The sequence below is a fragment of the Rhagoletis zephyria genome, unplaced genomic scaffold (genome assembly GCF_001687245.7).
Source record: "Rhagoletis zephyria isolate East Lansing unplaced genomic scaffold, Rhagoletis_zephyria_1.1 Rzeph_scaffold_00018, whole genome shotgun sequence".
Taxonomy (NCBI): Eukaryota; Metazoa; Arthropoda; class Insecta; order Diptera; family Tephritidae; genus Rhagoletis; species Rhagoletis zephyria.
Genome location: NW_016157102.1, coordinates 940,517 through 955,203, shown reverse-complemented (window position 1 = coordinate 955,203; position 14,687 = coordinate 940,517). Strand labels below are relative to the sequence as shown.

General features: G+C 31.9%; 1 protein-coding gene across 1 annotated transcript in view; it reads right to left on the bottom strand.

Moving 5' to 3' along the window:
- LOC108361089 (neural/ectodermal development factor IMP-L2-like) overlaps window positions 1-11,285 on the bottom strand; it is a 22,606-nt gene extending 11,321 nt beyond the window's left edge. Inside the window, exons 1-2 of the mRNA XM_017613625.1 lie at window positions 10,130-11,285; window positions 6-324 (exon numbers count right to left, since the gene is read on the bottom strand). Of these exons, the coding sequence (XP_017469114.1) occupies window positions 6-321 (316 nt within the window). The 5' untranslated portion in view covers window positions 322-324; window positions 10,130-11,285. The remainder of the gene's footprint in view (window positions 1-5; window positions 325-10,129) is intronic.
- Between the last annotated feature and the right edge of the window lie 3,402 nt (window positions 11,286-14,687).

Genomic DNA, 14,687 nt, shown 5'->3' with positions numbered 1-14,687 from the left:
TTTGCTTCGGTTCACACAACTCACCTCAGACAGCGGCAAATGTCCCACAACCCATTGTATGGTGGGCACTTGTGAGCCCATCACTTCGCAGACGATCTCAACGGGCTGGCCTAGGGTTTGCAGCAGTTTTGTTGGTGGTTTCTTGGCAAATTTAATCCAATCCTGTTCGAAAGGTGTGCGTTGTTGGTGCACTTGTGTTTCACCACCAGCGTCACCACCACCAACATTCTCAATGGAATTGTCAACATCATCAATGGCTCTGCTCTGAATGCAGGCAGCAAAAAGCACAAGCTGTGCTATTAATAACATGTGTATATTCATTGTCTGTAATGGAAAACGATAGTGAGATAGGGATTAGCTTTAATTGCGAGAAATTTATATATTAGTTTTTTAGGATAAGGTAGTTATTTTAGTAAAAATATTTCAATGAAAATATGTAGATATGTATAAAAAAAAATTTTTTTAAATATATTAAACACTAAAAAAAATTGATTGAAACCCCGTTCAAACATGTTAAAAAAAACTTTTGAGAATAAAAAAAAATTCCGAAAAAAAGTTTTAAAAAATTAAAAAAATCGTTAAATTTGAAGAAAAAAAATACGTGGAAAAGGGATTGCAAAGTTTTTGCAGATACTTTTAAAATAATCAAACAATACAAAAAAAAATATTAGACAATCTTTAAAATTTTCAAAATTTAAATGTTTAATTCTAAATTGGAACCTTAATCAGAGTACTGAAAAACCTATTGAGAAAAATTGCAAGTGTTAAAAAATCTAATTGAGAAATTTTAAAAGGCTTGCAAAAAGGCTTTAGAGAAATATTGAAGCTATTTTGTATATGCTATTCTATGCTATGCTATATTTTGCTATGTATTTTCAAAAAAAAAAATTAAAACCAAAATTGAAAAAAATAAATTTTGGGCGAAAAGTAAAAAGCTTTCAGAAGTAAAATCGTAAATTTGGTAAAAAAATTTTAAATTAAGTTCTGAGATAGTTTTTAAAAGCGTTTAAAAATATAAAATCAACATTATAAACTTGGTGAAAAGATTGAAAAACAGGCTGAGTAAATTTCATAAAGCGTTTAAAAACATTTCGGAAAAGTTGAATAAAGTTGTTTTGCAAAAAAGTTTTAAAAAATAGGAGTAAAAAACTTTTGAGAATAAATGAAAAAAGCTTGAAAAGCATAAATTTATAAATCGAAAAAATAAAAAACAAAAACATTAAAAAAATTTAAGAAGTTTCAAAGAAAAGTTTATAATATAAGAAAGCTGCATTATAATTTGAATAAAAGGATTAAAAAGAAAAAAAATTCAAAAAATAAATTCGTTCAACTTTTGAAAACTAATGTTGAAAAAGGCTCAACAAATTTAAAATGCTTTGTAAGTAAATTTGAATAATGAAAACAAAATTGAACTTTTTTTAAATTTTGAAGAAAAACATTAATACATAAAACGCTGCAGCAGTTGTTTGGCGTAAATTTGCAAAAAAAAAAGTTTTAAAAATATTGGGAAGAAATTAAAAAAAATAAAACTACATATGTATGTACATATTTAAAAAAGATTTGAAAAGGTTCAAAGAATTCTAAAAAGTTATGATAGAAAATTTAAAAAACTAAAATTAAACTTTTTGAAAAGTGTTCAACAAATTTTGGCAGAAAATATTAAAGTACCTACATGCATAAATCTGAAAAAATAAATGTTACAAAATTTTACGACAAAATACTTGGAAAAGGGGCAAAGAAAGCCTGCAAGGATATGGTCATAGATTTTGAGATTACACTTGAAAAAATAAAATTAATAAAAAATATTGTCGACCAAATTGTAAAAATGTCGTTTAGCGTGAATTTGAAAAATATACATATATATATACTAATTGGGAAAAAATTGGAAAAGCTTTGAAAAAAGCTACAAAAAAGGCTACCAAAAAGTTTTGAAAAGTTTTTAGAGCTGATAAGAAAAAATATTTTTCTTTTTAAAAAAAGCATTGAAAAGAAAAAAGCAATAAAGGCTTAGAAAAATTTGAAAAAAATATACAAATTTGGGAAAAAGTTTTATGAAAAATTGTTTGAAAAAAAAATTAGAAACGTTTGGAAACAAGGTTCAAAAAAGGCTTGCAAACAAAACAATACATAGATAAGAATGAAAACATAAACACAAAAATTTAAGAGGTTTTGAAGAAAGTTGGAAAGCAGGTTTGAAAAAGATTAAAAACAAAAATGTGTGTATTGAAAAAAGAAATCCATTGAAAAATAATATAGCATGCAGCATAAAAATGTAGGTCAATCAACTTCGCAATCCACTTCAGCAGCCAATATGATAACGAGCATCGCCAACAAATCAACGACAAATTAAATTAAATTTAAATGTACTCAACTACGCACAACCTAAGCTATGAAATTAGGAAAAACCAAACTTCTACAGTAACAAAAAAAATAAAATAAAAATAATTCATGCCCGCGTTTGTATAAAATGAGAATAAGTAACTAATAATGCCCATTAACTAAAGGTGCCTCACGCTTTATCTTGCTACTAAATATACATAAATTCCCAACAAATTCAAAGTTAAAAATTGTCTATTATGCCCAGTGTTGCCATTGTGCGACTAAAGGGGCAATTTGACCCTTTTTAAACGCCAATAGATACCCTTTGAACCGACTTTTTGAAAATTTAAATTTTTTGAGCGTTTTTCCAAGATTATGTGTGACTTTTGCCTCTTTTCAGAGATTTTTGTTTTTTTTTGGGGAAATGTTAACAAAACCATGCTATTAAAAGTAAATATTTCCTCCTGTAAGTACTAAAAAATGCATCACTTAAAACTTTTAAAGGAAATACAACTATTCTCCTTGCAGCAACTAGATATATGTGTATGTTTTATGCAAAGCTTGTCCTGCTATTTTCGTTTTAAATTCAACAGATTTATTCTTTTTCATAGTAAAGAAAAGCAAAAATAATATGGTGACCCTTTTTTTCGTGAATGGCCCCTTATTTGCGACTTTCTGAAAATTCTCAACGGCAACACTGATTCTGCCTACGTGATCTTCTAAGTAGTGAATATTTCATCAAATCTCGAAACAGTAGTTCACATCGAATCTTCCAGCCGAAAGTGGCTCGTGTGTGGCCAAACACGCCTGGGTCTACATACATACACATATGTTTGTTGCTAGCAGAGCGCATTATTTAATCAAACAAAGCATGAATTTCACATACCGAGGTTATCTGTAAATCCAGCTGGCTTGCTGGCTTTGCGGCTTATCGCACTTTTCAACAACCAAAAAAAAAAGAAGAAAAATCTAAAAAGATTTTAATTAGTAATGCGCCAACAAAAAACTCGTCGAAGTTCGAAGCACTTGTTACCCACTGACCGTCACTTAGCGCACTAGAAAGTGCACAAATAAGCCGATGAGTTTTATAATACGAATAGTTACCGCCTATGCCTATAGAAAAATTTATATTCTAAGCATACATTCATTCCTGTATGTACGTATGTATGTATGTATGTAGGTATGTATGTTTTGTACAAGCACAGCACCGCTATATATTTCACAGTTTAATTACCCCTTGCTAGACGCCTCTCTTCTCTACCGACCAGCGCTTGAGGTGTTCGTCGTACCGGTGGTAACATCACACTAATTGTCATGCTAATTAAGTAAGACGAACGAGCGAATCGCTTGAATGGCCGGTCAGTCGACCGCTTCAAAAAAAAAAAAAAAAAATAAAAAAAAAATTTTTTTTTTTTCGAATAAATTGGAACAAATAAAGAAGATAATAAAAATAAAATAAAAATTCAAATTAACAAAAAAAAAACGAAATATGGAAAACATGGCATGAGTCACTTATACGCCACGTTAGCTATTTTTTCGGCGTTGCTTTCTAGGAATAACGAAAAGACCAAAAAAATACGTATCCATTATGCATATGAAAAAGTAAAATCGTAATTTTTTTATTTTGAAAACAAAAAGTATTTAAAAATAAATAAATAAATAAATAAAATAGAACAATGCTAGGAGGTGAGCGCATTAAAATTCCGACTTTGGTTTTTTTGGACCACCCTAATGTCCATATGTATGCATGGATGTACAAAATTTATGACAAGTGTTAAAAAACTAAATACTTTCATGAAAGTGCAAATTTGAAATTAAATGTGCAAATTAAACAAATTTTTTTCTGCTTTAGCAGCATACATACATACATTTGTACAAGAAAAAGCTTTCTTAGTGAGCTGGTAGATACGCTACTGAAATTGAAAAAATGCCTAGAAATATACATATGTACATTTTCTTACTTTTTTATAGTCAGCCTTATCATGAGTTTAATTTCCCCCCAACCGGTTCACTTTTCAAATTTTCGGGTGATTTTTTTTTCAGGCGAAACTCAGGATAAAGCAGAATAATTTTATTTGAAAGCACTTTTTTTATACCCTTATACTGAAGTTACATTTCGGCATTACATTTTTCCAAAAAAAAATCACCATATATCATAGAAAAAAGATTTGCACAAAAATGTTTAAACATTTTATCAACGGAATCAGAGTAATGAGATTTTTTTAAGTATTTTCACATGGGCCAAAAATTTTAAAGAAATATTTCGGCGGAAGTCTTAAAATGTAATAAACCTTATAGCTCCAGTGGCAAAGGCGATTTATAATATTTTTTTTTTTTGGTGAGGCACCCTAATGAATTATTTTTGCGAGATTATTTCGACTTTTCTTTTGCCGAACGTAGGCATCACCTTCTTAAATTTTTTGTCATATCTTCGGAATTTAAAGTATGATAAATATGTACATCGATGTTTTTGTCTTAAGAGGGTAATTTCGTTTCTTTAATCATACAATAATTTCAACTGCAAAGTTCATTAACTTCAAGTACCCTGTTCTAGTACTAAGCCAGCAGATCTCAGTTTTAAACACTTTAAAATCATTAAACTGTTGCTAAGTTAGTATTTCGTTTATTCCGGTAAAACTATTTAAAAAAAAAATGTTTATTGCCGGATGCACATATGTAAGTGTCAACGAAAAATTGAAATTTTTTGCTTCTAAATTGGTATGTTCTAATGTATTTACATACATATGTATGTCGATGTGCATTTGCCTCTCAATCACAATCCTCACCACAATTTTTATGCGCGCTATAAATTTAATTTTTATGTGTTAGCTAATAGATTTTTGAATTAATGATCATACATAATGATCGTACAAATTATCACACATATTTAATATGGGTTAGTAGTATATAAAATTTACGACCATTAATTATTAATTTGTTTGATATGAAATGTTATAATCTTTTTTTTTTTTTTTGATTTAATGTGTCAGACATTGATACTTTCACGTAGTTCCGTTAAGCGAATGATGCGCATTTCAATGGAATACGAAACTGTTTTAAAAATGAATTCGCATTAGTGATGTGGTGAATTGTCGGTACCCAATACTTCCAAAACAAAAAAAATGTCGGTACCCAATACTTCCAGTTCGTATATTTTTGGACAACGGGAAATTTAAATTTATGAAGCTTTAAAGAAACTCCCATCCAGATTTTTAATGGCATAACTACCATCGTTCTACTCGGCATTAAAACCACTATTAGCCCCTAGATACGGCTATTCATAGGCGAGGCTCCCCAGAAGTGCTATTATTTTCCATATTTTTGGTTATTAGAAATTGCAACATTTCGGTACCGAGTATCGAAAGTATTGGATACTTTTTTAAATCGGTACCGAATATCGATCAATACATAAAAGTAACGACTCAGCACATCACTAATTCGCATTTTCTTATCTGAGCTTATTAATGAGCGTCTTTATTCGCGCGCTAACCAAATAGTAATCGACAAAAATCTGTGGACCATGGACTGTGAATACATACTTATGTATGTATGTACTCAGGTTTCGACATAGCCTTGAGAAAAGTATTAGATTTGTTAATGTTATATTTAATTTTCAACTAATTTGCAGTGTTAGCTTGCGCTATAAACTTTTATAAAATATGTACATATTCGATTTCTCAATAAGTCAGACAACTGTTGTGGAAGAGTCTTTGAAATTTGCTTTGTAGTGGTACTGTGTAAATGTTATCAATTCTGCTTAATTACTTTTCTAAGCTCCATTCATGCTTTCCATAATTTTGACAATATCGCGATTTCCGTTTTACTTTGAAAAAAATAAAAATAAAATGAAAACGAAATTTCAGCAGAAAAATTACAAATTATTGAATAAAATGCTGCGATGTGTAATTTTTTTTCAAATTTTTTTTTCAGAACTTTCTTTAAAAAGTCGTACAAAAATTTCTTTACGAATTCGTACCAATCAAATCATATGATTTTCTTTGAAAATTCGTTATTCGTAGATTCAGATCTTTGTTGCAATTTAAAAAGGAACAGTTCAGGGGGAGCTAAACTTGTAATCCAGCATCCAAATTTTGTGTAAATTATATTTTTGTATATTAGGGTGGTCCTTAAAAATACCAGCATCCAAATTTTCTGTACATTATATTTTTGTACATTAGGCTGGCCGTTAGAAATATCAGCATCAAATTTTTGTGTGTAGACACAACATTATTTTATTCTATGAATAAAATAAAGACATCAACGAAAATTTACAAAAATTAATTTTTTTAAATCGCAAAAATTCGACAAAATATAGAATTTCACCGGCTATAATTCAGCGAGTTTATGAATTTACCCTATGTTTTATAATATTTGCGATTTTTTTATCAAGATTTTTCAATCCCTTTTTTGTTTAAAATTCCGAAATTTTCTTAGTTGTCTTTATTTTGTGCGTAGAAAAATACAAAATTTAGATGTTGCTGTTTTTTAATCAACACCCTAATGTATATGGCTGTTAGATAAAACTAAATCCACTACATATAAAGTAAATAAGGCCCCATTCTACAAATTTTTTAGTCAAAAGATATTGAATAAAATACATACATTTGTACAAGCAATTATTTTTATTGGTGCATTTTGGAGTGAATTTCCGTCATTGCTTGTCAAATTTGTTTTGGAGACAAACCGGTTTTGACGTTCTGGTTTCTTTAGTGTAATTTTTCGTTTTTTTTTGTTTTGCTCTTGTTAGAGTTCGCCAACAGTGTTCGCTCGCCATAAAATATGCTTCTTTTTAGGCACTTAAACATATGCACATACAAATATGTCCACATACATATGTACATACTCGTACATACATACATAAATTTAGTGTCAACTGTTGAATTAATGAATGAATAAATGCTGTGATTCTACAAAATTAGAATTAGAACAGACACAGCAAGTTTTCGACGACTAATTCAGTTAATGAATACGCCACAAGTATATGCCGCAACAAATTGCTAGACATAGACAACGTCTAATTTCTTGGCCAAGGTATCAACCAAGTGCTACGCATATTTCACCACAAGGTAGCAAGCAAAAAAAAAAGCATAGTGACGTCAATTTCTTCATTTAGCTGGTGGAAAAAAGCTGTTGCTCATTTAAATTTAGCAACAGTGACAATGTGAAATAACGACATAGGTAAGTACATATGTATGTATATATGCACATTAGGGCGGGTCGAAAACACACAAAATTTTTGATACGAAAATTGTATAGGTCTTAATAATAAGTGAATAATTATTCTTGAAAAGAAATCCGGGTTCTCTGCGACAATATATTCAGTTTGCGAAATGAGCTTGAAAAATTTTTTTTTTTGATTTTATGATAGGAAATAAGTTCCGGATTTAATCTACACCAGTCGTTGTAAAAACCAGTCGCAGAGAACCAAGTTTTTTTTTTCAAGAATAAGGGGAGCACCTATTAAGACCTATACAACAGATATAAAAAAATGTTGTGTTTTTGTCGACCCGTCCTGATGTACATAAAGTCCAACGCATTGCAGTGTCTGGTTGAATAAAATGTTTTTTTTTCACTTTATAAATTATTGGAGCGTCTGATGTGAGTGAACGATGTAATATTTATACATACATACTGTACACATATGTATGTGTGTATGTATGTGTGCTGCTGATTCCAATAAATTGCATACCCACTTCACCTCAAGTGTATGGTAGGTGCTCTATTTAAACAAATGTCCATACTTGAGGTGATCGCTCACTCAATGCCGCTTAACGCTACTAAATAGCTCTTCTTTTAATCGCTACCTGTCTGGCCAACTCATCGACGGTCTGTCTACTCACTTCAGCTTTGCCCATATTTGTATATTAAACACATAAATCGAATCGGGTGTCAAGTTGAGGTTTTTGTCATTTATTCTGTTTCGTTTTTTTTTTGTATTTTTTACTTTTTGCTTTTGTTTGAGCAAATACTAGAAAATGTTGCATCAGACAATTTTTTGATATAGGAAATTGATGAGCGGTAAAATAGAAATTACTAATGTATGTGTGTCTTCTAGTCATTGGAAATTGGGAAAAACCATTGAGATTTTTGAGCATTAATTTAAGTTTTTTTTTTAATAGTGTATTTATTTAAATTTATTTTTAATTATTTCTTAAGATTTATGCGCCCTAATTTTGAATACAGAAAGACTATCGAAAAATAGAAGAAAAACAAGAAAATATACAAAGTAATAAATTAAATCACGAGTTCAACGAGCGTTTAGATTTTGCGACGCGACAATGGATGAGTAATAAAACATATCTATTTAAGAACAAAAAAAAAATTACAGCATTTTTAGCATCGAATTTTTTATTGTGAATCTTTTTGAAAGAGGTGAGAACTAAAATTATTCAGGTACCTTTTTTAAAACCTATACATTTTATTTTTTGTAAATTAAAAAAATATATATATATGTATAAGTATATAGATTTTTTAAGCGTTTGGAGTTTTTTTAATTTCAAAACAGCGAAAAATATTATAAAAATTAACCGAAAGTTCCGAAAACATGGAAAATTTTGGGAATCTCACTGAACTGTCAAAATATTTCACACACATATTTTTTTTTCAAACTTCAGATTCTCAACTTCATGGAGTTTTAGGCAAACGGCTAAATAGTTTTTAAATAAATTCAAACTGTAATAAATTTTTTTTAATGCAATTTTTAAAAATAATTAAGGTTCTTGTTTTTAAAACAACTTAAAACAAATATTTTTAACAAGGTTCTGTAGTTCTTTTAATATTTAAAAATTTGCTAATTATACTTTTTTTAATATTAACCAAATACAAATTAAAAATGAAATTTAAAATATTTTAATGCAAATTTTCTTTTTCGCTTATCCCTTATGTTGCCTTAAGATGAATGAAAATTTTAAGTTTTTCTGTCCTTTCGAACCTCTAAATTTTTTTTTAATTTTTTCATATTTTCGAAAAACGCGCAAGTGGAATTTTTCTTAAAGCGCTTTTCTAAAAATCAAAATAATTTTTACTCAACGCTTCCAATGGCAAATGAACAAAAATAAAATCAGACCAAATGGCAAGGCAGATTCATAATATGTCGAATTTTCACTAGGCCTTGAATGCCCAAAAACTTATGCGATTTAAAAACTGTTATGTAAAAACGACTTCGAAAAATTAGTAATTGGAGATTCTTTGAAGCTTATGACACGGTTATAATTTATTGCCCCACTTTCTCATACAAATTTTTGTCATTTAATGTATAGTGGAAATCCGGCATTATACAATTTTTTGAAGCTCTAATTTTTGAATATATTACTGAAAGCATTCGGGGTATTCACAAGGGAATCGTAAGCGTCGTGGTGTTGATGTCGTAAACTTTTTAAGTCTTAAAATATATTTGGGAAGTTCATAAGGTATAATAGTAATCGTAATCGTTTTCTCACTGTTACAGAAGTATTTGTTTGTGCCTTCAAATCCTCTTAAGAATTTTATAGTCTTAAATACGAACTAAATACCTTTGTGAATCACCTAAATTTCTTCTCTTCTTTCAAACTATATCTACTCTTATCTTTGTGAATGGATTTATATTTAGTAAATTTATAGAAAATTTAAATATTTTGCTGCACTTTTTTGAATGCAGTTTTGTTACAGCCTCTTGCATGATTTGAAATCAATTTAATTCATATTTTTTAAATGACTTAATCATCCCTTTCGCTTTCAACCGCGCCCTTTCTTCAATATTTTCCCCAAAATCCTCTTCATTTTCTTTTAACAATCATATCTTATCAATTTTCACACTCAAATATGTACTCACATTAATTTTTTTCTTTTTCCTTCGGTGAATGATTGCAGAATTCAAAAAATTTTCTTCAAGGATGATTTCACTGATTGCGTTCAGGATAAAACTCTTTTTCGCTTTTGTTTGCACCAAAAAATTTGGTTTCTCTCACACTCTTTATATCGCTTTTATTTTCTTTCTCCTCTTTTGTATTCGGCAGACAGACAGTGAGTCAGGTAGGCAGGCACTCAGGCAAATGTCGGTCAGCAGCTAATTTGTACGTGTTCACACTTTTCTTATTATTCTTGATCTTGCGAAACTCCGAAATTAACTGTGCTCGTGTTATGTTATGAATGAATTTATCACCTCTAGATTATGTTGAGTTCTTGATTGTTGATTTGAATTGATTTTCAGTAATAACAATAAATAGCTTTGCGATGTCATAGGTCCCCGAATGGACTCCGTTTTGGCAAAGTATATTCGCGCTGTTAACGAAATTTTGCTGCCGTTCCTGTGCACGCTGTGGATCCGTTGATGGGACTCGTTATGTCGCTTTTTCACAAAAAATTCAGGATAACTGATGCGTGAGTGTGTGCTTTGGTGGGAAAGCTTTAGTGGTACAGCGGTGTCTAAGCAATTTATGGCTCTGGATTATCTCAATTCCTATTCGTTGAAATTAGCGCAGGTTTTTGACAAAGTTTTTGTTTTTTTTTTTTGCTGGCTGTTTGATTGTTTTATGATTTCATTAAACTCGTTGGCCGATCTTGCTGTGGTTTCTCGTAAGTCTCTCAAGGTTGGTCTTGTGATTCACACTTTTTTCTTGTATGTGTTACAATTTTTTTAAGAGTATTAGATTTTTTGTTGTTGTTCCTGTTGACACTTAGTCACACGATATACGACACGTTCGATTGCCTTGCAACAGTAAAAAGTGGACATTACAGATTACGTCTTTTGCACGGCAAACAATTGGCGGAAATATAATGCGCTCAATTAAACAAACAAATTTTGAAACATTAACGATCACACGTTTTTCGCGATTGCAATTGAAATTTTATTATTTTTTACTTTGAAATGCTTTAGGCTCAACGAAGAAGCAGATATTTATTAACTTGTAGATACACTTTGGTAACCTTCTAAATCTCAGAAGTTATGTTTTACAGCTGAAAACTGTAACAGAACTGATTGAATTTACTACCTTCGTTGCAATTTATAGCATTGCTCTCTCCGCTGTTGGCGCTGTTCGACGTTGACGGCGGCACTGCAACGGCGCTGCCAATAGTGTTGGTCGATCAGCGTTCTCCCGCTCTTCTTACTTGAATGTGATTGGTTTACTGTTCGGTAATTGAGTTTGTGGTTTTGGTTTGCTTTGGTTTGAATGAACTTCGTGTGTTTGTCGTGCAGGCGGCGGTGGCGCGTCGCAATGGGGGCATTCCGAAGTAATCGTTTGGCTGTTGGTCTCACTATCTCACTGCCCCAACGTCGGATGTCGATCGCACTGTGTGACTTGTCGAGCGGCTAACCTGTACATTGGCAAGGCAAGCAGTGTTGCCAACGATTTTTGAATGTTTGTAANGTACATATGTGTGGGGACTAATTTAGAAAACCTATATATGAAGATAATCACCTCAAGATTTCTAGCGAGTAGATCAGAAGAAATCAGACCATATGAGAGGGCGGAAGTACAGTCATGTTTCCTCTAATCGTGGAGGCCTACAAGAAAGCTCAAGTGAAGGCTGAGCCACCGATAAAAAAAAGTCCACGCATGCGGGGAAAGTTTTTTGTGCGCCATTTACCCAAAAGTGGTGAAAAAAGTTTATTATTTTTCGTCCGTTTCAAGCAGCTAACGACTTCCAGTGTTTACACTACTTAAATATTCTCTGGTTATCAACCGAACACGCGTTCGGTAGCGAGCTTATATGAGAAGGCGAACCCCCAGTTATGGATTGTGCTCTAGGCTTGGGAGTCGCCAGGTTAAAAAAGCCACCAATGAAAGAAAGAGTACAGTAGTCTAGCCTGAGTGCTGTATTCTGTATCGTCTATGCGGTGACATCGCCAGCCAAGAATTAATTTTCAAGCCAAGCTTAATTTTCTTGTCGATGTAAACGGTGTCACTTCTCTTGGTGTGCCTGGGTACGATTCGATACCAAATACTTTAAGCCCCTTTCGCGATGATTGCATTGGTGATTAGGATGCGGAAATATCTTCGTATTCTTTCCGCAGATTTTTTTTTTTTACTTTCAATGCCGACAATCTACTTACCGCGATCAGCTGATTTTTAAATCTAGGTTTACCTTTAAAAATTTTACTGTTAAACTTAGCTCAATTGGTAGCATAAATACACATTCACCCTTTCCAAGGAGGCGTAAAACCAACTGTAATTTTCTTCGTATATTCGTTTTGAGCATATTTTTTTTGTAGGAAATAATGTCCTACCACTTTCTCAGTGAAACTAAGTAAATACAGAGAATAAATCCCCCTACGCAGTGATAATATTGAGGTGGCAACGCCAAAGCATAAATTTATTCTTTAACAAGAAATAAAATAAATGATTAAGCGACGACAGATCGCTGCGATAGCCGAGCAGTAATACTCTCTCTTTCAAATATACTTATGTATGTATGTACTAAGATTGAGCTGAGCTGAGCGTAACTTATACAAATTTATATACATATGTACATATATTTATGTCGGTATATTTACATAAATTCATACATACATATGTATATATGTACATATTTATTAACAGAGGCATATATGATATACACATACATACATACTTACTTAAATACATGTAATCGTCAATTTCTGGAGCTTACGCATATCTCCAACCATCCGAGGCATTGATAAATTTGATAAGGCGTTACTCGCTCTTCAGAGCTACATATAGACATATGTACGTCAAGCCGGCTAACTTTTAAGGCCCAGCTACATACATACATACTTATATATAAACATATGTATGTACATATGTATATATATCATATGTAGTATATTATATGTACATTGTAGAACTTTCGCGTTGCATTCGCTCACGCCTCGTTTTACAGCAGCGCGAGTAGTTAGTTTGTTCTAGTACTCCAGGATTAAGTCAGAATTAGTGCCTTTTCTGAAGTAGCTTTTAAAATTGATGTGCCCTTTAAGCACATTTTTTCAGATCAAATTTTTGTTTCAGAATTATATACTAGATTTTACCCAAACAGGGCAAGCTAAATAAAACCGATTAAAAAAGGATAGTTCATAAATTTCAAGAATCTGAGACTGCATAATATGAAATATAGACCTCAAAAATAAAGAAATATTTTTGTATGTGTTAAAAATAAACGATTGATGCGGCACCTTTTAGTATTATCGTAGAGGGAGGATCATTACCAGATGAATTGCAAAAGACCGTTAAACAAAAAATCCAAGATTTACGAACTTATTGATTTTAAGGCTTTTCATCGAATTACAGCTCCACATATCGTTTTATAAAAAAAAAATTAGTTACGGTTATCTGTATTTCTGGTGATGATATATACAACATATTTATTAACAGGCATACACATACACACACACATACATATGTATAATTTTAAATTTCTGGCGCTTACGCATACCACCAATCAGGGCCGGATTAAAGCATAGGACGACGTACTGCGCTCATGGCCCCCACGTTGAAGGGGCCCACATGATCATCCATGAGTTGTTTGAAAAATTCAAAAACGTGTTGTCATCTAAATTTTTGGTAAAATCTTAAAGAATCTTTTATGCCAGACACCATGCTCGTATTCTTTAGTTTCGCTGACGTTGAAAAAAAACGTTATAAAAAGCTTAACATATTTTTGTTGTTTCTTCAAGCTTTTACTTTACTTTTACAAGTTTAGCTTGAACTAACTTTCCGGCAAGTCAACGAATAGCCGAGACAGTAAATTAGGGGTGTCCATAAATCACGTGATACATTTCGTTGCACTTTTTGGTGATATGTCGATAATTAAAGGAAACGCATTACATTTAATCTGTAGGTAATCGCGGTAGGGCCCTCACATTTCCTCTGGCCCTTGTGCACCCACCCATGTTAATCCGGCCCTGTCTCCAACCATACCAATCATTGATAATCTGATAAGGCATTGCTCGCTCTTGGCGGCAACAACGCGCCGGCTAACGTTTAAGCATTTTAAAGTGATTTTGTACAACAAAAAAAAATAGTTAAAAGTAGTTTGGTTCAGTGCTAGTTGGTTGACTATTTGGCCCTCACTAGTTGTCATAAGAATAATTTCATTATGAGATATAAAAAAAAGCTGATGTTAAATGGCGTTGGACAAAACCACTGCTATCCAATTCGTTGATGGGGGTCGTGATTATCGGGCATACTACTAATTACAAAATACTGCTGCCTAAAGGGAAACAAGAGTTATTTGCGAATGATGAAGGGAGATGAGGAGGAAAGCAAAACTTAAATAAAAGTAAGTAATAAGAAGAGAAAGGCGGAAATACGTGAGCGCGAGGAGCAGTGTTTAACTGGCCGACAGAAAAAAAACGCGCAACAATTTTATCTGAGAGTTATGCGATTTACTGAAGGCTTTCAGACCCGTGCGAACTCGCGTAAGACCAAGCA